This window comes from Hordeum vulgare, chromosome 3H (genome assembly GCF_904849725.1).
Source record: "Hordeum vulgare subsp. vulgare chromosome 3H, MorexV3_pseudomolecules_assembly, whole genome shotgun sequence".
In the NCBI taxonomy this organism is placed as follows: Eukaryota; Viridiplantae; Streptophyta; class Magnoliopsida; order Poales; family Poaceae; genus Hordeum; species Hordeum vulgare.
In genome coordinates this window covers 584,005,642-584,030,138 of record NC_058520.1, presented here as the reverse complement: position 1 = coordinate 584,030,138, position 24,497 = coordinate 584,005,642, and the positions used below count along the sequence as shown (strand labels likewise).

General features: G+C 44.8%; 1 protein-coding gene across 1 annotated transcript in view; it reads right to left on the bottom strand.

The window, feature by feature from the left end:
• LOC123442102 (ubiquinone biosynthesis monooxygenase COQ6, mitochondrial-like) overlaps nucleotides 1–13,889 on the bottom strand; it is a 40,091-nt gene extending 26,202 nt beyond the window's left edge. The window contains exons 1-5 of the mRNA XM_045118203.1: nucleotides 13,854–13,889; nucleotides 9,722–9,810; nucleotides 9,537–9,615; nucleotides 9,286–9,388; nucleotides 8,799–8,942 (exon numbers count right to left, since the gene is read on the bottom strand). Of these exons, the coding sequence (XP_044974138.1) occupies nucleotides 8,799–8,942; nucleotides 9,286–9,388; nucleotides 9,537–9,615; nucleotides 9,722–9,810; nucleotides 13,854–13,889 (451 nt within the window). The remainder of the gene's footprint in view (nucleotides 1–8,798; nucleotides 8,943–9,285; nucleotides 9,389–9,536; nucleotides 9,616–9,721; nucleotides 9,811–13,853) is intronic.
• Between the last annotated feature and the right edge of the window lie 10,608 nt (nucleotides 13,890–24,497).

Genomic DNA, 24,497 nt, shown 5'->3' with positions numbered 1-24,497 from the left:
GCTCGCGGTGGCTACAATTATGTTCTCACTCTCACCGATGATTTGAGTAGGTATGGGTATATCTACTTGATGAAGCACAAATTTGAAACATTTGAAAAGTTCAAGGAATTTAAGAGTGAGGTTGAGAATCAACGTGACAGAAAAATTAAGTGTCTACGATCTGATCGTGGAGGAGAATATTTGAGTCACGAGTTTAGCACACACCTAAGGAATTGTGGAATTGTTTCACAACTGACGCCGCCTGGCACACCGCAACGCAACGGAGTGTCTGAACGTCGTAATCGCACTTTATGAGATATGGTACGATCTATGATGTCTCTTACCGACTTACCGCTATCATTTTGGGGATACGCATTAGAAACTACAGCGTTCACTTTAAATAGGACACCGTCTAAATCCGTTGAGACGACACCGTATGAACTATGGTTTGGCAAGAAACCTAAGCTGTCGTTTCTAAAAGTTTGGGGCTGCGATGCTTATGTGAAGAAACTTCAACCAGAAAAGCTCGAACCCAAAGCGGAGAAATGCGTATTCATAGGATACCCTAAGGAAACTATTGGGTATACCTTCTATCTTAGATCCGAAGGTAAAACCTTTGTTGCCAAGAACGGATCCTTTCTAGAGAAAGAGTTTCTCTCGAAAGAAGTAAGTGGGAGGAAAGTAGAACTTGATGAGGTGATTACACCCCCTCTTGAACCGGAGAGTAGCGCAGCGCGGGAAATTGTTCCTGTGGTGCCTACGCCAACTGAAGAGGAAGTTAATGATGATGATCATGAAGCTTCGGATCAAGTTGCTACTGAACTGTGAAGGTCCACAAGGGTACGCTCCGCACCGGAGTGGTTCGGCAACCCTGTGATGGAAATCATGTTGTTAGACAACGTTGAACCTTCGAACTATGAAGAAGCAACGGCGGGCCCGGATTCCAACAAATGGCTTGAGGCTATGAAATCCGAGATAGGATCCATGTATGAGAACAAAGTATGGACTTTGGTGGACTTTCCCGAGGATGGGAGCAACCGTGAGTATCCAGATCCCGCTGATGGTTATTGGCCGGAGAGTATCTCGGTCATGTCTGCATGATTCGCGAACCCGTAGGGTATACACACTTAAGGTTCGATGACGGTAGGGTTATAGGGAATTGTTATGCGAGGTTACCGAAGGATGTTCAGAGTCTCGGATGAGATCCTGGACATCACGAGGAGCTCTGGAATAGTCCGGAGGTAAAGATTGATATATAGGATGGATGGGTTTGGACGCCGGAAATGTTTCGGGCACCACCGGCAAAGTGTTGGGACCACCGGAAGGGTTCCGGAGGCCCACCGGGAGGGGCCACAAGCCCCAGAAGGCTACATGGGCCAAGTGCGGTTGGGAACCGGCCCCTAGGTGGGCTGGTGCGCCCCCCACACTCAGCCTAGGCGCACCAGAGAGGGAGGGAGGGGAAACCCTAGTCGCTGGTGGGCCTAAGGCCCACCTAGGGGTGCGCCACCCCCTCTCCTCTCTGGTCGCCCCCCTCTCCCATCTAGGGCTGCCCCCCCTCAAGGGGGAAACCCTAAAGGGGGCGCCACCCCTCCCTTCCCCCTATATATAGTGGGGTTTTTTGCCTTCGGAGATACGATTTTCCATCTCTCTCTCGGCGCAGCCCTACTCTTCTTCTTCCTCCTCTCCCACGGTGCTTGGAGAAGCCCTGCCGGGAGAACTCGTCTCTCCATCGACACCACACCGTCGTGCTGCCGGAGATCTTCCCCAACCTCTCCCTCCTCCTTGCTGGATCAAGGTGTGGGAGACGTCACCGGGCTGCACGTGTGTTGAACGCGGAGGTGTCGTGGTTCGGCACTAGATCGGAATCACACCGCGATCTGAATCGTCGCGAGTACGACTCCATCAACCATGTTCTAGCAACGCTTCCGCTTAGCTATCTTCAAAGGTATGAAGATGCACCCACCCCTCTCTCGTTGCTGGTCTGTCCATAGGAAGATCTGAATATGGTGTAGGAAAATTTTGAATTTATGCTACGTGTCCCAACAAAAGACACAATTGGCGGCAACGGAAAAAGAATTATGGGCATACATAGACCAACAGAGTTGGTAGTACACGGATACGTCTCAAACGTATCTATAATTTTTGATGGTTTCACGCTGTTATCTTGTCTTCTTTGGTTGTTTTATGTACCTTTTATATCTTTTTTGGGACTAACTTATTAATTCAGTGTCAAGTGCCAGTTCCTGTTTTTTCCGTGTTTTTGACTCTTTTCAGATCTGATTTTGGAACGAAGTCCAAACGGAAGAAAAACCCCGAAATGATTTTTCCCGAACGAAAGAAGATCCGGGGCCTTTGGGCCAAGCCAGGTGGGCTCCAAGGATCCCACAAGCCCCCACTCCGCCACCAGGGGAGGCGGCGGTGGGAAGGCTTGTGGCCTCCCTCGCCGCCCCCTGACCTAGATCTTTGGCTTATAAATTCCCAAATATTCCGCAAAAAATCAGGGGACCCTCGAAAATACTTCTCCGCCGCCGCAAGCTTCCGTTTCCTCAAGATCTCATCTGGAGACCCTTCCCAGCACCCTGCCGGAGGGGACTTTGGAGTGGAGGGCTTCTTCATCATCATCATCGCCCCTCCAATGACTCGTGAGTAGTTCACTTCAGCCTACGGGTCCGTAGTTAGTAGCTAGATGGCTTCTTCTCTCTCTGAGATCTTCAATACAAAGTTCTCCATGATCTTCATGGAGATCTATCTGATGTAATCTTCTTTGGCGGTGTGTTTGTCGAGATCCGATGAATTGTGGATTTGTGATCAGGTTATCTATGATATATATTTGAGTCTTTGCTGATTTCTTATATGCATGATTTGATATCCTTGTAAGTCTCTCCGAGTCTTGGGTTTTGTTTGGCCAACTAGATCTATGATTCTTGCAATGGGAGAAGTGCTTGGTTTTGGGTTCTACCATGTGGTCACCTTTCCCAGTGACAGCAGGGGCAGCAAGGCACACATCAAGTAGTTGCCATCAAGGGTAAAAAGATGGGGTTTTTATCATTGGTTTGAGATTATCCCTCTACAGCATGTCATCTTGCTTAAGGCGTTACTCTGTTCTTATGGACTTATTACACTAGATGCATGCTGGATAGTGGTCGACGTGTGGAGTAATAGTAGTAGATGCAGACAATATTGGTCTACTTGTTTTGGACGTGATGCCTATAGAAATAATCATTGCATAGATATCGTCACGACTTTGCGCGGTTCTATCAATTGCTCGACAGTAATTTGTTCACCCACCGTCTACTTGCTTTCATGAGAGAAGCCACTAGTAAGCACTACGGCCCCCGGGTCTATTCACATCCATCGTTTACATCTCCGCTTTTACTTTGCTTTGTTACTTTGTTGCTTTCAGTTCTCACTTGGCAAACAATCTATAAGGGATTGACAACCCCTTCATAGCGTTGGGAGCAAGTTTTTGTGTTTGTGCAGGATCTTGAGATACTCCTCCACTAGATTGATACCTTGGTTCCCAAACTGAGGGAAATACTTACCACCGCTACGCTACATCACCCTTTCCGCTTCGAGGGAAGACCAACGCAAGGCTCCAAGGCCACGGGGGAAATCCTTTGCATACTTGCCTAGGAAGTCCCTTAAGGCGTAGCCGCAGCAGAAAGATCAAGCCAAGTATTCTCCCGTCGACGTGCCTATTTCTGGCGCCGTTGGAAGGTCTTTTGTTGCAGTAGCAGAAGTATTTCTGGCGCCGTTGCCAGGGAGGAGAAATCAAGATCTATCCAAGTAGGTCTCACAAACTCTTCTCTTGCATTTACTTTTGTTGCCAGTTGCCTCTCATTTTCCTCTCCCCCACTTCACTTTTACCGTTTTTATTTGCCTTTTTTTGTTCGCCCTTTTTCTCGCTTGCTTTCTGTTCGCTTGTGTGCCATGTGCCTTCAATATGCTTGCATCTTCGTTTGGTAATCTCTTTAAGAGACCCACTTATGTGGAAAGAATTGCTAGTGAGTTGAGGGCACTTGACTATCTTTATGGAGTTTTGCGTGAGATGCGTGAATCTGAAAATTGTGAGGAAGAAATTTATGAAGTGATTCACGAGGTCTCCTTGGATGAAAAGCATGATTGCAATGGTTTCACTATAAATTCTATTAGTGATAATCATGCTAAAATTATGCAAAACCCTAAGCTTGGGCATGCTAGTTTTCCTATGTCCTCTACTTTTTGCAATAATCATGATTGGGGTGATGATCTTCCTTATGATCTTGAAAATTTGTTTAAGCCTCATGATGAGTATGATATTTGCAACAATATTGAAAGTGGGATTGGAGAAGTCATGACTTTATTTGATGATAATCCCACTATTTTTGAAGAGCGTCAACTTTGCATGCATGTGGATCATGAAAAGAATATCCTATGTGATAGTTACATTGTTGAATTCGAATATGATCCCATATGTAATGAGATAGGAAAATATTTTGGTAGAAACTTTCATGATACTAAATCACCTCTCGTGATGTTGAGATTGCTCTTGTCTCTTTCTTCTTCCTTGCATATGGCAGCTATTGGTTGTCTTGGCAATTTGTTTTCCTATAAAATGCCTATGCATAGGAAGTATGTTAGACTTAGATGTGATTTTCACATGCTTTAGAATGCTCTCATTGTGCTTCAATTCTTGTCTTTTGTGAGAGCATCATTGAATGCCTAGCTAAGGGCATTAAACAAAAGCGCTTGTTGGGAGGCAACCCAGCGAATCTATCCTTTTTCTTTCTGTTTTATGTTTTCCACACTTTCATAATTCTTTTATGATTGTGTTTTTTGTGTTTCTTTTTGCGTTTGTGCCAAGCAAAACCGTTATGATTAGTCTTGGGGATGATCATTTGGTCATGCTGGAAAAGACAGAAACTTTCTTCTCAAGAAAAGAATTTTCATTTTGTTTTCTGTAAGAGCTTTTGAGTTGATTCTTTTTGCTGCTGATTTCTACGCAAATTCTTCAGACTGTCGTAAGTTTTCAGAATTTTTGAAGTACCAGAGGTATACGAAATATACAGATTGCTACAGACTGGTCTGCTGTTAATAGATTCTGTTTTTGTTGTGTTGGTTGCTTATTTTGATGAAACTATGGATAGTAAAACTATGTATTAGCCATGGAAGATTGAAAGTACAGTAACCCAACATCAGCACAAGTAGAATTTAAGTTTGCTATAGTACCTAAGGAAGTGGTGGTTTGCTTTCTTGTACTAATGTTATCATGAGTTTCTGGTTAAGTTTCGTGTTGTGAAGTTTTCAAGTTTTGGGTGAAGTTCTTATGGAAAAGAGGTAAAGAGTGGCAAGATCTCAAGCTTGGGGATGCCCAAGGCACCCCAAGAGATTCAAGGATGCGTAAAAGCCTAAGCTTGGGGATGCCCGGGGAAGGCATCCCCTCTCTCATCTTCAATCCATCGGTAACGTTACTTGGGGCTATATTTTTATTCACCACATGTTATGTGTTTTTGCTTGGAGCGTCTTGTATCGTAGGAGTCTTTTATTTTTGTTGTGTCACAATCATCCCTGCTGCACACCTAGAGAGAGAGACATGCACACACCGTGATTTTGTCGAGCTTCACTTATATCTTTTGGTAGACAATTCAGCTCACATGTGCTTCACTTATATCTTTTGAGCTAGATACTTTTGCTCTATGTGCTTCACTTATATCTTTTAGAGCACAGCGGTGTGTGGCTTGGTAGTTGATCTATGCTTTGAAACTAGTCTCAAAAGGGGTAGTTATCCAAAGGGATACGAAAACTTCCACCTTCATGTGCATTGAATAGTTAGAGAAGTTTGATTCATCTCAATTAGTTTTGAGTTGTGGTTTTGGTAATATTGAAGTCATGCTAGTAAAGTGTTGTGGATCTAGAAATACTTGTGTTGAAGTTAGTGATTCCCGTAGCATGCACGTATGGTGAACCGCTATGTGATGAAATCTGAGCATGATTAGTCTATTGATTGTCATCCTTTTCGTGGCGGTCGGGATCGCGCGATGGTTTATACCTACGAACCCTTCCCCTAGGAGTATGCGTTGAATGCTTTGTTTCGATTACTAATAAAACTTTTGCAACAAGTATATGAGTTCTTCATGACTAATGTTGAGTCTATGGTTTAGATGCACTTTCACCTTCCACCATCACTATCTTCTTAGTGCCGTGCAACTTTCGCCGGTGCACAAAACCCACCATTAGCCTCCCTCAAAACATCCACCATACCTACCTACTATGGCTTTTTCAAAGTCATTCCGAGATATATTGCCATGCAACCACCACCATGACATGTGCCACCACGTCTACATTGCTATTGCATGATCGTAAGATAGCTAGCATGATGTTTCCATTGATGTCTATGCCATGCTAGATCATTGCCACGGTACACTACCGAAGGCATTCCATATAGAGTCATTGTTACTCTAAGTTTTGAGTTGAAATTGTGATGATCATCATTAATGGAGCATTGTCCCATGTGAGGAAATAAAAGAGGCCAAAGAAGCCCACCAAAAAAAAGAGGCCAAAGAGCCCACAAAAAAAGGAGAGAAAAAGAGAGAAGGGACAATGCTACCACTTTTTTGTCTTGCAACCTCCACTACATTCCACACCATCTATAGTGCTATAACCATGGCTCACGCTCATGTATTACGTGAGAGTTGAAAAGGTTTGAGAAAGTAAAGGTGTGAAACAATTACTTGGCCAATACCAGGGTTGTGCATGATTTAAATTCATTGTGCAATGATGATAGAGCATAGCCAGACTATATGCTTTTGTAGGGATAACTTTCTTTTGGCCTTGTTATTTTGAAAATTCATGATTACTTTGCTAGTTTGCTTGAATTATTATTGTTTCCACGTCAATAGCAAACCATTGTTTTGAATCTAATGGGTCTGAACATTCACGTCACATAAGAGGAATTACAAAGGACACCTATGCTAGGTAGCATGAAAGCATCAAAAATTCATTCTTTATCACTTCTCTACTCAAGGACGAGCGGGAGTTAAGCTTGGGGATGCTTTATACGTCTCAAACGTATCTATAATTTTTGATGGTTTCACGCTGTTATCTTGTCTTCTTTGGTTGTTTTATGTACCTTTTATATCTTTTTCGGGACTAACTTATTAATTCAGTGCCAAGTGCCAGTTCCTGTTTTTTCCGTGTTTTTGACTCTTTTCAGATCAGATTTTGGAACGGAGTCCAAACGTAAGAAAACCCCGAAATGATTTTTTCCCGAACGGAAGAAGATCAGGGGGCCTTTGGGCCAAGCCAGGTGGGCTCCAGGGAGCCCACATGCCCCCACTCCGCCACCAGGGGGAGGCGGCGGTGGGCAGGCTTGTGGCCTCCCTGGCCGCCCCCTGACCTAGATCTTTGGCCTATAAATTCACAAATATTCCGCAAAAAATCAAGGGAGCCTCGAAAATACTTTTCCGCCGCCGCAAGCTTCCGTTTCCGCGAGATCTCATCTGGAGACCCTTCCCGGCACCCTGCCGGAGGGGACTTTGGAGTTGGAGGGCTTCTTCATCATCATCATCGCCCCTCCAATGACTCGTGAGTAGTTCACTTCAGACCTATGGGTCCGTAGTTAGTAGCTAGATGGCTTCTTCTCTCTCTTGGATCTTCAGTACAAAGTTCTCCAAGATCTTCATGGAGATCTATCCGATGTAATCTTCTTTGGCGGTGTGTTTGTCGAGATCCGATGAATTGTGGATTTGTGATCAGATTATCTATGATATATATTTGAATCTTTGCTGATTTCTTATATGCATGATTTGATATCCTTGTAAGTCTCTCTAAGTCTTGGGTTTTGTTTGGCCAACTAGATCTATGATTCTTGCAATGGGAGAAGTGCTTGGTTTGGGGTTCTACCATGTGGTGACCTTTCCCAGTGACAGCAGGGGCAGCAAGGCACACATCAAGTAGTTGCCATCAAGGGTAAAAAGATGGGGTTTTATCATTGGTTTGAGATTATCCCTCTACATCATGTCATCTTGCTTAAGGCGTTACTCTGTTCTTATGGACTTAATACACTAGATGCATGCTGGATAGCGGTCGACGTGTGGAGTAATAGTAGTAGATGCAGACAGTATCAGTCTACTTGTTTTGGACGTGATGCCTATAGAAATAATCATTGCATAGATATCGTCACGACTTTGCGCGGTTCTATCAATTGCTCGACAGTAATTTGTTCAACCACCGTCTACTTGCTTTCATGAGAGAAGCCACTAGTAAACACTACGGCCCCCGGGTCTATTCACATCCATCGTTTACATCTCCGCTTTTACTTTGCTTTGTTACTTTGTTGCTTTCAGTTCTCACTTGGCAAACAATCTATAAGGGATTGACAACCCCTTCATAGCGTTGGGAGCAAGTTTTTGTGTTTGTGCAGGATCTTGAGATACTCCTCCACTGGATTGATACCTTGGTTATCAAACTGAGGGAAATACTTACCACCGCTACGCTACATCACCCTTTCCGCTTCGAGGGAACACCAACGCAAGGCTCCAAGGCCACGGGGGAAATCCTTTGCATACTTGCCTAGGAAGTCCCTTAAGGCGTAGCCGCAGCAGAAAGATCAAGCCAAGTATTCTCCCGTCGACGTGCCTATTTCTGGCGCCGTTGGAAGGTCTTTTATTGCAGTAGCATACACTCCATGGCATTTACAGGTTATCACTACACTACACTCAACAAGAAATGCACTTCAGATGAATATTCGTGATGACAAGTGCTAGGCACATATGCAAACACATCCAAAGTTTTGACTAGAAACAGACCATGCCATATCCATTTTATATTGATAATCTTACCTCTGGAGAAGGAAATGGTTGCAGGAGTAACATTGCTGACCCTTGAATCAGGTACACCATCTTTTTTCAAATAATTCCTTGACTTCAATGTCATATTGCTATCGATGACTGCAACTCGCAAATGTTTGGTCAATGGCATATTGGTTGCATGCAGGATAAATAAGCATATAAGAAACTCGAGATTGTATAAAAGTTGGTACTTCTAATCTGAAACAATCATAGCAGAGGATTGTCTAATTCATACACAATGTGTTTTCATACAGCTTCCAAACTCCCCTGCAACCACCATTCTACCAACATTATTAGCAATACTTCACACTGAACTAGTAAAATGACAGGGAGAATCCCTGAGAACTTTATTCTAATGGTGCCAAGTTTCCTTTTATAACTAATGCTGGGGTCGATTATCAGACTAAGAGTAACACGAAGCTAAGCTCGTGAAGAATTTATCGAAGGAACAGAAGTGCACGAAGGCAGCAAAACCTACACAGTGCACAAGTAACACCCAAGCCCACCATGCCTCCACCTACGATCGCAACATCGAGCTCGCCATCTCCAGCTTTCACATGACCAACTTTCTCCGCGCAATCCTACATGTCAATGCACAGAGTTGCCATCAGTTACACGCATTTGGAATGAAATCCTCAATCAATCTCGCAACTCGCAGCACCCTGCACGAGCCATTCCTCTGAACACCACGGGGCCACGGCACAGGCGGTTTCTGCGGAGAGAAGGTACCTGCGGGTCAGCCGCCCCTGTTGGTACTCCAGAGAAGGTCCTCGTGGTCGGCCGGATCTGATTTGCCCAACCGAAGCATCTGTTGTTTGGGACAAGAGAAGAGGTTACAAATGGATGAGTCAGGTGAAAACGATCACAGAGCAAGAGGAGGCGGGGGAGCGGGGAGGGTTGCGCAGAGAGACCACCTGGTTCTGCGTAGCAAGGCGTGTGCACGCACAGGTGTCAGCTTTATTGGCGACGAGGGAGAGGGTGGATCTAGGAATTTAAAGCTCACCTGAAAATATATTTACAACAAATATGATATGTGAACACTAGAGTTAATTTACCAATATCACATAGAAATAGATCAGTACGGTCTTAAAGACACCCACACACACTGTCTTAGTTAAATCTCAGTTTTGCATAAACAAAGGCTACATAGTATATGAAGCTCTTTACAATCATCTAAGACCAACTTCAAAACATCCTCTGGAGCATAACTAACCCAAATCATAGTTCTACCTTCAATCCTACCAAAGCTAGCAAGGCAATCAGAAGCTTTATTTTGAGATCTAGGAATAGGAGAAAAACAAGATTTCCTAAGACTCAGAAGATGTTTTATTTCACCAACTAGAGAGGCATAGACCGATCGATCTGGTTCATCGCTTGTAATCATCGTCACCGTTGTGCTTGAGTCCATATCTATCATAATTGGCAGGTCAGACCATTGAATGGCAAAGGAGATCCCTTCCATACAAGCACATTCGGCCTCCAGAGTATCTCTGCAAGAGAAAAGAGATCTACAAGATGAGAACACAATAGCTCCCAGGTTGTCTCTCAGGATCATTCCTGCCCCAGCATCACCATCTTCCAGGAAGGAGCCATCGGTATTTAGTTTCACCCAACCTGATGGGGGGGAGTCCAGGGGGTAGCAGGACTATTCTCTCCACCTCTTTTAGATGGGTTTTTGCTGAAACAAAAACTTTGTTTCCCTTTGATCAGATCCTGTGAAGAGCCTTCGTTGATGCTTGATAAAGCTGCAACATAATCCTGCAGGAATTTCACCGAAACCGCCAGTGGGGGAGCAAGTTTAGAGTGCACCAGTTGATTGCGGACATACCAACTCCTCCAAAAGATTAGCATTAGTAAACCCCTCTGCAGATCGGATAGTGGAGCGAGCACATGAAGAAGCCATTCCTTCCCAATTCCTTCCATTATATGCAGCGCTCGGAGATCCCAGACTTCAGCCAAAGCTAAGTATAGATCCCTACCAAACTGACATCTAACAAAGGGATGAAAGTTGTCTTCCTCCTCCATGCCGCAAATTGGACATCGGCTAGTGACTTCCAACCGAATCTTATGCTTCTTTTTCCAGGTTGGTAGCGAATCGATCGAGAGTCTCCAAGCAAAGTTTTTTATAGTTGGTGGTACTTTGTATCTCCATATATACTTCCAGCAGCTCCCCCCGGAATTAACAGGTCCAACTCCTTCAAATCTCTTCCTTGGGGATCCCTGGTAATTTAAATGGGGATTGGGAATTGATGTAGAAAAAACGTTTTGTTAGTTGACACGTCCGTGAGGGCAGGTATTTCACATTGAAAGTTGTTTATTCCTCTACCTAATCCCAACAATTAAATAGGAACAGTAAATTATCTCTTAAATTCCCATTAGCAACTCCCACCACACACCAAACAAGGAATTGGGACTAATAATCTACTTCTCAAGTCTAATCCCTTCACAAACTCCCTCACATAAACTCCTATTCCCAATCTCTCAAGCTCCCAAACATCCATATTTGCCACCTGCAAAAACGTTTTAGAGTTCGTAGAAGTGGGATTTTGCGAGGCAAAATCTTGCTATAGAACAGACCCGTATAATCAAACTGCGTAATTTGAAAAAAAATCGCAAGTGAAATTGGAAGCACACTACATTCAGAGTTCATTACATAGTAGACGATCATACATACTCGGGGTAGAGGTAACCTATCCTACTGGAGCTCACCGGAGCAACTAACTATTGTTAGAGCATATTTCTCCATATGTGGTTTTGATAATTGATGACAATTCCTATGGACTAATTGTTGCCTTAAGTTATATTTATAGGATTTTTCCATAGGCACTTCTTGAAGTCCATCTGTTGGGTTCAAGGAGTTTATATGATGACCAAGGTGGTATTCAAGGTATTATCCAAAGAATGGTCATAGAGACACAAGTTTGATCAAGATCGTCACACAAAGAGTAAATCAAGATGATCAACACACAAAGCATACAAGATGTACCCTGAGGTATGGTAAGCATTGTCCATTACGTATTTGTGTACTAACCCAAGGTCTTCGTGAAAGTTCTATGTGGGGTTAGGTGTGTTTTCATGGGCTTGTGTCAAGAGGAAGATCTCATAACCCATGGAGGATGACGTCAAGTGGTGGAGGATGGTGGCAATGGACTTGTGAAGATATGCTGAAGAGCGGCTCACCCATAGTGTGTATGGGGGAGCAATCAACTAGTCTTCATCAAGCCAACGCAATCAACAAAGGTGGTCCATCTTGAGGAAGCCAAGATCATCGTCATCTAGCTCAAGAGGACGAGGTTCAAGGTATAGGTTTCACCTTGATAGGTTTTCTGTTTTAGGATAGATTGTCGTACTATCAAGGGGGGCTCTCAATTGAGTAGCTTGATCGTATCGTTCGTTGAGAGCTCAAACTATTTGCATCCTTGCATCATACTTCTTGGTTCTTGTTTGGTGTTTCTCTTTCTGAGTTTGAGAGCTTATGGTCATCTTCGTCACCAGCTCGAGTTCATCGAAAACGGAGTACATATGCATCTTCTATGATGTTTTCGATGTTGGGAGTTTTTACCGGTCTTATTCGAAGAAGGGTTCTCACCATTTTCTTATGGGTGTTCTCTCACTTGCTTCTTATTGATAGTTCTATCAATATTGTGTTAGACCATGTTGATAGCTTTCCAACAAACTTGGTTTCGTTGAATTCGGAGTCCGTATGCGAAAGTTAGAGCAGTTTCAGTATCCAGCGGTAGTACCGCTCCTCGTGCCAGCGGTAGTACCGCCCCCGGAGCGGTAGTAATTTTTTACTACCGCTCCCTAGCAGTAGTACCGCTCCGTCAGACTGTTTTTGCGCATCCTTTTTGGCCTCAGCATGGTTGGTGAACCTACCGAGCGGTAGTACCGCTCCCATGAGCGGTAGTACTGCTCTGTGCGGGTTGTGAAACATAACGGTTGGATTTTTCCCCACCTATAAAAGGGGGTCTTCTTCCCCATTGAACCTTATCTCTTTATCTCGCGTTCTTCCCCCATTGTTGACCTTCTTCGAGCTTGCTAACTCTCAATCCCTCCAATGATTCTTACTAGTTCTTGAGGGAAAATAGAGAGGAGATCCAGATCCACATTTCCACCAATCACTTTCTCCTCTAAGTGAGGGGAACCCCTTGGGTCTAGATCTTGGAGTTCTTCGTGTTCTTCTTTGTTCTTCGTCTCAGTTTCCTCCCGAGCATTAGTTGCTTTGGTGGTATTTGGGAGAAAAGGACTTGGGCACTCCGTGTGCCCTTGCCATTGCATTTGGTGCATCGGTTTGAGTTCTCCACGGTAATACATGGAAGTGAGAAGTTGAGAAGCTTATTACCCTTGGGTACTTGGTACCCCTAGAACCTTGGTGGTGCCTCGGAGCTCAATCATTGTGGTGTAAAGCTCGGGCAAGCGTCGGGGTCTTCAATTAAGTTGGGGAGATTGCCCCGAGCATTTGTCCTCACCTTGAAGCCATATGCCATTGTGGTGAAGCTTCATGGTTTTGTTGGGAGCCTCTGAGCATGGTGTGGAGATAGATCCAACCTTGTTTGTAAAGGTTCGGTCGCCGCCTTCAAGGGCCCCAATAGTGGAATCACGGCATCTTGCATTGTGCGAGGGCGTGAGGAGATTACGGTGGCCTTAGTGGCATCTTGGGGAGCATTGTGCCTCCACACCGCTCCAACAGAGATTAGCATCCGCAAAGGGTGTGAACTTCGGGATGCATCATCGTCTACGCGTGCCTCGGTTATCTCTTACTCGAACCCTTTACTTATGCACTTTATTTTGTGATAGCCATATTGTTTCTTGTCATATATCTTGCTATCACTTAGTTGTTTATCTTTCTTAGCATAAGTTGTTGGTGCACATAGTTGAGCCTAGTTGATTTTGGTTTTGTGCTTGACAAATTAAACGTTAGTTTTATTCCGCATTTGTTCAAGCCTAAACTGTAATTATTTTAAAGCGCCTATTCACCCCCCCCCCCTCTAGGCGACATCCACGTGCTTTCAACTATCCTACCGCACTCCGTAAAATTGAGCTCACCGGAGTCGCGCTCATGCGGTAGTAGAAGCTCTCCATCGCTCATTCGTTGTCCTCGTCGGAGACGAGCTCGACGTACATATGCTCCTGCGCAGTCACTTCGCGGCGCCACTCCTGCTTGTGGCCGAATGCGAGGGCCGACGCGACACCCTGCTCGTAGAGCACGGTGTCGATCTCCCCTTCCCTCCGACGACGACGATGGTCATCTTCCGCCTACCACGCACTCCGCGCCAACAGCGTGGGCAAAAGGCTATCCGCCTCTTCCGGGGGGAAGGAAATCCTTCGATCCGACCACGCCCCCTGCACGTCGCTCCGGCACCGCCTCGGCCTTCGGCTCCATCTTCATCGGCGGGAGCTCCTCGAGCTCCCTCTTCACCCAGGGGAGGGACGAGCGCGAACTCAACACCTCAGAGGAGCTGTCGGAGAAGAGGCGGGCGCGCGCGCGGTCGTACTCCTCTGTCTCGCGACGGCGTCATGCCTCATTGCGTGTACCAGCGAGCGACGTCAGATCTGACGCGACGAGCCCTCTCGGGGTCGTTGTTCCTACGGCCGCCGGAGTTGGCCATTAAAGGCGGAGGAATGGAGTGGCTAGCCGGCGGAATGGAGGCGCGCGGCGGTGGATCTGAGGCACCAGCGATGAGGTGGGGGTGCTTTTCGCGGCGGTGGAGGGTTAGGGTTTCGACCCGCATCCAGCGGTCGAACCCACAGATATAGCGGTCGAGCGGTCGCGTTTACGGGCCACCGAAAAAAATTACGGGTCGGGCCGCGTTTGCAGTACCTGGTCTGGCACAAAAAACATCCCGAACCGTATAGTCGTCGGATTTTACAATTTCAACGAGTATACAGTGTCTACTAGAGATGCTCTAATCAGGATGCACGATCCGACGTCTGCAGCCTCGCTGGCATGGGTCGGCCCACTAGCACGCTCGTAAATTGCCCAGCTTTTTTCTATTGATCCACTAAGAAAAAAATCATCCAGATTTTCTATTTGTTAAAAAAATAAAAAACTGAAATCAAAAAAGTTTTACAGATTTAAAAAAAAGGTACATCAATTTGAAAAAAACTTCATATCTTTTAAAAAGGTAGGTTCATCAATTTTGAAAAAACTTCGTCAAATTGAAAAAAAGTTCATTGAAATTGAAAAAAAATTCATTCAATTTGGACAAACTTCATTAAATTTGTAAAAATTTCATTAAATTTGAACAAAGTTCATAGAAATTCAAAAAAAAATTATGTATTTTTACAAAAAGTTGATTGAACTGAAATAAATTTCACAAATCTTAAAAAAGTTCATAAAGTTTGAAAACTAATCATCCATTTTCAAAGAAATTCATCGGTATTCAAAAAAGTTCATAGAATTCTAATATTTTAGAAAAGGTTCCTCAATTTTCAGAGAAAAGCTTATCAATATTAAAAAAATCTTTGTAAAATTTTTATTTATTTTTACCAATATTTAAAGAAGTTTATCGAATTGTCAAAAAAAAATCGTCAACCGGCACCTAGAAGGGGCGGACCATTTACGTTAACTGGTGCCTGCAGCCCTAAATAGGAAATGCCGGGGGGAAAGAGCAGGCGTGCAGCACGCTCCCTCGTGCACAAACTTGGTCCGCCCAGGTGCGGACGGGCTTCGCTATTTATTATTCTTTTTTTGTTTTTTATTTTCTTTTCATCTTTTAATTTTTCATTCTTTCAAAAATATGGCTTTTTAAAAAAAATTACTAATGCAAAAGAAATTCACAAATTCAAGAAATATTCAGAAAATCGAAAAACAAATATTAACTGGATTTTGGCGAACATTATTTGAAATTTGATAAACAGGAAACTGAAATATTTTTTGAAAATTTTATGAATTTAGGTGAACATTTTTGGGTTTTTACGAAAATAAATAAATATGATGAATGTTTTTTATTCCATGGACAAATTTTAAATTCATAAAATGTTTGTATTTCAAAAAATGTTCTCCAATTTTGAAAAATGATCAGGATTTCATAACATGTTTTCTAATCAGAAGAACAATTTTTGAATTATACGAACCTTTTGTATGAATTCATGAACATATGTTCGTAATAGTGATGGAAATACATGTCACCGCTAGTTTCCAGGCCCATATGTAAGCAGCCACTTTAGCATCCCATGGGCCCACATGTGAGGATCTTTGACCGATCAAATCTTAATGTTACTGCCGGCCATCATCAGGGATAAAACCTAAGGCAGGCCCAGCTGTAAGGTGCCACGTCAGCATATTATGGGTCGTATGTCAGAAACGTTGACTGGTCATCTCAGTTGTTAGTGATAGATGTATTGTCACTGAAAAGTACGATGAGGGGCGAGCATGTCATATACGGTAACAGTTCTAGTGACATATTTTGGCCGTCCCTGAAGATATCATCAACAACAAATTTGGGTTTGTCAGCAAAGACACGATCTTGCGTGATGGATGAAGTGGCACCGTCAAGACTTTATTTTATATGACGACGCTTCACGGATTGGTTAGACGAGAGTATGTTTCGCGATGAAAAATGTTTTTTCCGTGACACAAGTGAAACATCGCAAAATAGCCGACAATTCGTAGTTAGAGGAGGACATACTGAGAGACACCGAGTGGTCAAAGTGGCTTGTACGAGCGACAGCGACGACCTCGAATTCGGCTATGATGGTGACGGGGGTAGAGCCGTCGATTCTGGCGCCGGCGATGAGAAGCGACTGAATCGACTGGCGACGACGAGTGCGGGGTGCTAGAGGGGTCGGTGCTTGTGTGTGATGGTAGGCGGAGGCAAGTAGGGTGGCGTCGAAAGTGGATCAATGCAGGTGGGAAGGGTGTGGTCGACGAGAGAGTGGGGGGGGGGGGGCTTTTACTCTGTGAGTGGGCGGTCAAGTATATTTAAAAGTCATGTGGGATTTGGTGTCCGCCTTGAGGCGCAAAGGTTGGTGAACAATGAAATTCATTGGAAGCATTTTTTATTCTCAAGGGAGGGATGTCAGGCCTCAAAAGATAAGTGCATTGTTAACTACTTGGATAAATATCCTTCAAATAAAAGCCGCAAGGTCAAAGTAACTAGGTGTGGATATGAAGCTCCCATTTATGTCAATCGGGGCGGTAATGAAGAATGCAAGATAGCTTCAATGGTTGAACACCACAATCACCAACTAGTTTCTCCTAGATAGATGTATTTCTTAAATGCATGGGTGAGGTTGCGTCGGGCGTTATCATAACAGATTGAATCGGTAGGGTTTTGCTTCACTAATCCTACCATATGTGGGATCATCTATACATAACTATCGTGCAACACCTTTCTCACCTCTGTAAGGGCTTTTCTGCATCAGCAATAATACTTCTAGGGATTTTCGTGAAAAAATCAGCCACGCGGCCCTGCCCGTCCCGTTCAGCGGGTCATGCGCCACGCAAGCATGCCTCGTCAGCACCCAGTTCGTACACAAACGTGGTTCTGACCGTATTCGCAAGACGAAGCCTAGTTGTGTAACCACATAGATATATACCGCAAGTTTCAGCATCAAACTGAATTTTCATGTCAAATTTAGACACATAATACAATATATTATAGCTACTAAGCAGGCTCACTCCACATTCATCCTACGTGCTAGCGATGGATTACCCCGGACTGACACGTATTCATGGTTTCCTCCTGATTTTTTCGTACCTTTTTTATTGTGCTAGACCGGGCGGGCTGGTTTTCCCTCTGTTCCTGTTATGCGGTGGACTGGTGGCCTCCTTCACGTCTTTTCGGCCTGCCGCTTTGACCCACGACGTTCTCAGTTATGTCCACGTACCACGGCCTTCGACCCATCTAGAAAACCGTCGACCAATTTCTTCTCAAGACTCCTCCTCTTATCCAAATCCCCCTCCCATCTCTCTCTTGAGGGATGGTACGACGGCAGCAGGGCGGCGCATCAACGGTGGTGGCGTAGAAGCTAGGGGACGCGGTGCTGGCCAGGATACCAGTAGTTGCAGGGGTGATGGACATCCGCAGCCGGCTTCGCGGGAGGTCAGGCGGAGGCACCTTCAAGGACGACGTGGACGAGCTCCTCTGCTTGCTTGGCGCCGTCTACTGGGCGCATTCACCACTCGTGCTGACGCAGGCCACGTTATGAGGCCTCCCTTCCGTTGTTGTCCATGGCTTCATAGTTGTCCACGATGGGCACGGCGAGCAGTGGCATCTCAATCGGTTCGTTGGAGCGTAACTAGAGAGGTGTGACAGCCCGATGCTGACGTTCCAGAAAATTCCCCCTTCTTTCCGTTTCGTCGTGTGTCTATTTTCTTTTGTCGCATCTTTATCGCATCATGCGCATCATCTGCATTGCATCGGCATCTCCGTTGCCGCCAGTTTTCAAACGTTGCATCCGTTGTTAGTTGCCGGTTATCGTCGTTGTTCGTTCCGAGCCTGACCACACACGCACGCTCCCGCGGCATCGTCAAATCCTTGTTTTTAAAAGTGTGCTGAAAACTTTCTCTGATTGGGTTGAGATTTGACGTGCGGTGTTATTTTAATATAGCTAGGCCGCTTGTCGAATTTCGTCGCGATCGGAGACCGTCTCGTACCCGAACGGTCGACCGTAGCGGCACCGTATTCGGTCTACCGTCGGACGTCTGTCGGTGTTTTAAAAATCGTTGCCGCGCCGCCCGTTCTCCCTCTCGTCTCCGGATATCCCCTCTACACGGCCGCGTACCCATTCCCGCGTGCGGAATCGTCCGAATCCGACCGCACGGTTGGATCCCGGAACGCGATTCCGATTAACCGAGCCCCTCTTTTCTCTATAAATACCCCCTCCATCATATTTTTTAGACAGCCCACTCTCTCCTCCTCGTTTTCCGCGGAGCCCCCACCAAACCCTAGCCTCCCACCTCTCTCTCCTCAGCCCCAGCCGCCGCGGGCCCACAAGCCCAGATCGGGCCCGCCCAGGCCCGGATCGCCCCGCCGCCGCCGCAGCACCTCCCGGGCGCCTCCCTGCCTCCCGTGCTCCTCCTCGTCGTCTTCCCGTGGGAAGCTGCGGCCGGAGCCCTCTTCGTCGCCGGCCGGAGCTCGCCGGAATGAGCAGCTCGCCCCATCGACGCCCCGGACCTGCAGCCGTCGCGTCGCCCGCCATGGCCACGAGCTTCCTCGCCCTCCTGCTGCCCTCGATCCCGCGAGCGAGTGCGCCAGGTCGAGGGGAGGAGCCCTCGACCGCTTTTCCCCGAGCCGCCGCTTGCCCACCCGCCGGCAGCAGCCTCCTGCCGCCGCCTCCCGTCGGTCGCCACTCCTCCAGCGCCGGCAACAACATTCCCATCGCCGGTTCCCGTCGCCACGAGCTGCAACGTCGCAGCCGCGTTCCAGATCGGGATCGAGCGTCGGCTCGAGCGCGTTGACCGCGCGTGGGCCCCGATGGCCCAGCAGCCGGCCCAGTCGCCTCGCTCGCCAGCGTCGCGGCCCACCAGCTCGTCCCACCGCTTCGGCCCATCCTCCCCTCCACCACATCGGGCCCAGGAGCGAGGTGAGCCCCTGCCCTCTATTCTGCATCGTGGCGCATTTTAGCAATATCTCGCCGCTGCCAGTTCGGCCCGTTATTAGATTAGGCCCGGTAGATTTATTTTGTTAGGTTTCGGATTTATTTAGTTTCGAAAAAAAACATTGATTTTCAAAATGGCGTAGTTTCTTAACCGTGTGTCGGAACGAAGTGTGTAGTATATGGTTTCCATGTAGTTTCTCGCGTAGAATCCGTTCTTCCAACTTGCATAATTGTTTGACGTCGTTTAGCGTGCCGGATGCCTAGAATAACGTGCTGTTTTAATAGGATACATCCCGTATTTAATTTTCGCGCAAGTCCGGATTGCTCGAGTGCCTTAGATAAAATGCCCATGTTTTAGGAACCTATTTTCCATGTATTTTAGAGCGGTTATTGGTATTTTTGCGTGTAGGGAATTGTGCTAGTTTATTTTACCGTGTCTAGGGTATTATTTCGCATTTTTTGTGGGGCATTATATTGTTGTGCAACCCCACATATTTTATATGTTTCCGGGGTAGAAAAATCCATGGGATTTTTCTGTGCAATTAGTTTTGCTTTTGAGCAAATTAGTTTGCGCAATATTTTGCCGTGATGCCCTTTTGTTTATTTCGTAGGATTTATTCCGTGCGTCGTGTGACGGAGTTGTCAACTAGGAAGTTGTTCTTCGGTGTTTAGACTAGCCCCTGGTATTTTTGGTTGCAATAGAAATGCATGTTTAGGTATGGTTTGCTTGCTCTCAAGTTGCTAGAAATAGTGCTGATTTGGAGGACCTGAAATATTTCTAAGTCTGGAATCTGTTATATTTTGTTGCTGTCTTGTCTTGCTTCTATCTTTTGATATGTAGCTCTTTTGAGGTTGGTCCAATGGAGTTAGTTGTATCCCTTATGTTTCTCTAGGATGATGTGAATTTTCATGCCATTTGGAGTCCTGTAGCTATAGGTTTTGCTGCTGTCAATATAGCTTCAGATCGAAAACTGCACTTTCATGAGGTGTAATTTTCACTAAGTCTGAAATAGTGTGTGGCATGGCATGTTGTGTCTTCTTTTCCTACTGTTCCTTGCTGTCATGCTAGTTGTTGTTGGTTGCATGTTGTAGTGCTTCTCACCCTCTTTTGTGTCATGCCTTGGTTGATTATATTTGAGTTGAATAGTCCGTAGTTGTGGGGCGTAGAAAGTGCTATGTGGCTGATTTTGGCAGATTGTAGTGATTTCTTGTTTTGCTCGTAGCTTTTGAACTGTAGCTCCGATTTGATCGTGTCCTACATGAAACTTGCTTAGAATCTCGTGTAGTTTCATTTTCTTTTGCTGGTTGTATGTTTGAAGTTCTCGTAGCCGCCGTTGCACACATTTTGCATTCATGTCATCATCTCTTGCGGTGCTTGTATCTTTTGATCCGTAGCTCCGTTGGAGATGTTCTCTATGTGTAGATTGCTTGAAATGACGCGTAGAATCACGTGAACCTATTTGTTTTGCTGTTTAAAAACTAATTAAATGTGTTAGTTCAGATCTGGACAGAATTGTAAATTTACATGCAGGTCGTTTCGGAAGTGCTATATGACATTTCCGACCTCATTTAAAATGCCTAGATAGGTAGTTTAATTACGCTTCACCTCTTGCTATGTTTAACCACATTTAATATTGCCGTATATTTAATCGGGATAGAACTAAATAAATAAACGTGGAGTTTCTTCAATATGCAACTCGTTGCATATTGAACTTCACTTAATGTGTAGTGTTTGATTGTGTGAATTGTCATGCCGTGACTTGCATATATTCAGCTGCTCATGCATCATATGTGTTGTGCATCGTGTGGTGAATATCGTGTGTTGATTCTTGTTTCCGGTTTCCTTCATCTCGATAGAGTTCCGCAAGCGTGTCGGATTGTGAGGACCCGTTCGACTACGTCGGTTCGTCTGCTTCACGGAGTCATTCTTCTTCCAAGCGGATCTCAGGCAAGATGACCATTTCCCCAGATACCATTACTATCATTTCCATGCTAGTTTTATCGCTTCTCTCGCTTATGTCTCGTTGTCTACCACATGTTAAATATCAGCCTCTCAACAATGCCATGAAACCTTCAACCTGTTCAACCTAGCAAACCACTGATTGGCTATGTTACCGCTTGCTTAACCCTGTGTTACCGTTGCTAGTTGCAGGTGCAGTTGCTTCCATGTGAAAACATGGGTTCCTTGTTATATCATCATATTAAATGATATTTAATTTAATGCACCTATATACTTGGTAAAAGGTGGAAGGCTCGGCCTTTCTAGCCTGGTGTTTTGTTCCACCTTTGCCCCCTTAGTATTCGGCCACCGGTGTTATGTTCCATAAATGAGCGATCCTAACACGATCGGGGTTGTTATGGGGACCCCCTTGATAATTCCTTTTAGATTAAGACTGGTCTGTCAAGGCCCAACTTTGGTACTACATTTGCCTATACACCTAATAAAATTGCATAGGGACTTTCCGGATCCCGAGGATAATTTAATCAACCCCCGGGGCAGTGCTCCTCATGAGTGTTGGTCCAAACTGGCAGACTACGGGGCCACGGCAGGGCAACCCGAGGTTTGGTTCTCCTAGTGTGACCCATCCGTCGTGTCCTGAGAACGAGATACGCGGCTCCTATCGGGTTCGTCGACACGTCGGGCGGCCTTGCTGGATTAGTTTTACCTTTGACGACATATCTTGTGCATCGGGATTCCGGTGATGCTTTGGGTAATCTCAGAGTTGATGTTTTCCACTAGGGAATCCGACGAGATCGCGAGCTTCGTGATTGAGGATTTCTATGCGGCTTGTGGTAATTTGTGATGGACTAGTTGGAGCACCCCTGCAGGGTTAAATCTTTTCGGAAAGCCGTGCACGTGGTTATGTTGCAAGGTGGAAACTTTGTTTAACACTGGTTCTAGATAACTTGAAGTTAACTTAATTAAAACTTCCAACTGTCTGCGTAATCGTGAATGTCTCTTTTATGAGTTCCTTCTCCGATCGAGGACACTGTGGGGTTATGTCTGACGTAGGTAGGTGTTCAGGATCATTCATTTGATCATCAGTAGTCACGTCCGTTATGCGTAGACCTTCCCCCTCTTATTTTCTTGTACTCGTAAGTTTAGCCATCAAATATATGCTTAGCCGCTGCAGTAACCTCACCACTTAACCATACCTCACCCATTAAGCTTTGCTAGTCTTGATACCTTTGGAAATGAGATTGATGAGTCCCCTGTGGCTCACAGATTACTACAACACCAGTTGCAGGTACAGGTAAAGGTTACTTGACGCGAGCGCGTTGATTTTTCATTTGGAGTTGCTTCTTCTTCTTCTTCTTCATCGATCTAGGATGAGTTCCAGGCCGGCAGCCTGGGATAGCAAGGATGGATGTCGTTCTTTTTTCTCGTTTGTTTTTCGTCCGTAGTCGGACCCTGCTTTTACTCTTGATGATTATGTAATGTACTGATGTGACTCTGATGTAGCTTGTGGCGAGTGTAAACCAATTCTATATATATCTCATCTTTTCAGTACATGTACTTGTAACGATATCCATTCTTGCGACACGACGAGATGCGCTTCTATCCCTGACGAGGCCTTCGTGCCAAATTGAGGATAGGGTCGCATCTGGGCGTGACAAGAGGTGACCCTCACGTGGCTCTTAGATGTAGGTTGTTGGCTCTCTCCTCCCAATTCTCTCTCTCTCTCTATTTCAATTCTCTCATTTTGAATTTTTGATTGATGCATGACGCTAATGTGCAGTCTGATTCAAATCCCTCTATTATTACTCATATTATTACTCGGCATGATTCAATTTTTCCATATTATTACTCGGGCACCACTCTTCAGTCTCATCTAGGTCTTAGAATTAGTGTATCCCACTTCCCACACAAGTTGGATTTTTGTAGGTCGTAAGATAGAAAACAAACATACTCTGTAGTTATGCGACACCAAGACTGAAATATTTTCAGTCCAACAGTATCACATATCTACAAAGATAAAATGAACTACCATATAGAATGACTAACCATATTCAAACTGCAAAGAAAACTTGTTAAGTTATTTTCACAGCAGATATATACTAGCTTTGAGAAAATAAATAGACGTAATTGATCGAGAGAAAAAGAGCTACATGTTGCGAGTGATAACTCCATGCCCATCAATTCTGAACTTCTAACAGAGTGGGCACTGTAGGATCTTCTTATTATAAGAGAAGAAACTGACATATAGGTTACACATCTTCTTATTCGTAAGAGAAAAAATTGACATATAGGTTACACATCTAATTTTCCGTGGTTTAGATTTTTCTTTTGTGATGAAGAATACAGTCTACTTTAAGAATCTCGGTCTTTGCATGCCACACTGAGCAATGATCAGAGGGTTATATACAATAAAATTTCATAGGTTTTTAACGCCCAGGCTATAGCACATAAATTTTTATTCTAGAAACAAAGGTGCCCCCCTCTCTTTTTCATGAGCTAACTATCTTTCATCCTGGATATTCTATTAACTAATGTTTCTATGTACAACAGAAAACAAAAGCGTCATTCGTCTGATGGTGACAAGTTTGTTCTATTTTTTTCACATCAGCTGAAAAAGGTAATCATCTTCATTTTACAACACATTGTCCATTTTCCCTATTTTCTTTTTAATTAGTTGGGATAAACGGAACCTGACACATGTGACTACGCTACCAAAATAAAGCACGGGAAGAACTGAGCACCAAACCACGGTACGCCCTATAACACCTAAGCTCCGTTAGAATGCTCCCATGAGGGAGAACCCGGACATGGATAAGAGCACCACCACGACGTAATGCTATCTGTATTAGCCAAATTGTTCCAGGTCTTTCTAACTCTTTCATGGATATCTTCTATGAACCAGAGCACATTGCTCTCTGCTCCGAGCAAACGCCACTAATACTGCAATAGATCAAAGGTATTGGTTTTTCAGATCTTTCGCTGCATATATTGGCTAACCATGGATCCAGTTTATCTATTTAGTTTATTTCGTTCTGAGCTTACAAACTGATGGCCACGGATCTTATTTCCTTTTGCATTTTCTTGCATCTTTCTTTGTACATCTTCTTTTTCCAAGCCTTCAGCTGCAAATAGTTGACTGATACGAATGTTGAACATCTTTCATTTTCTTTATTTTCCACGCAGTT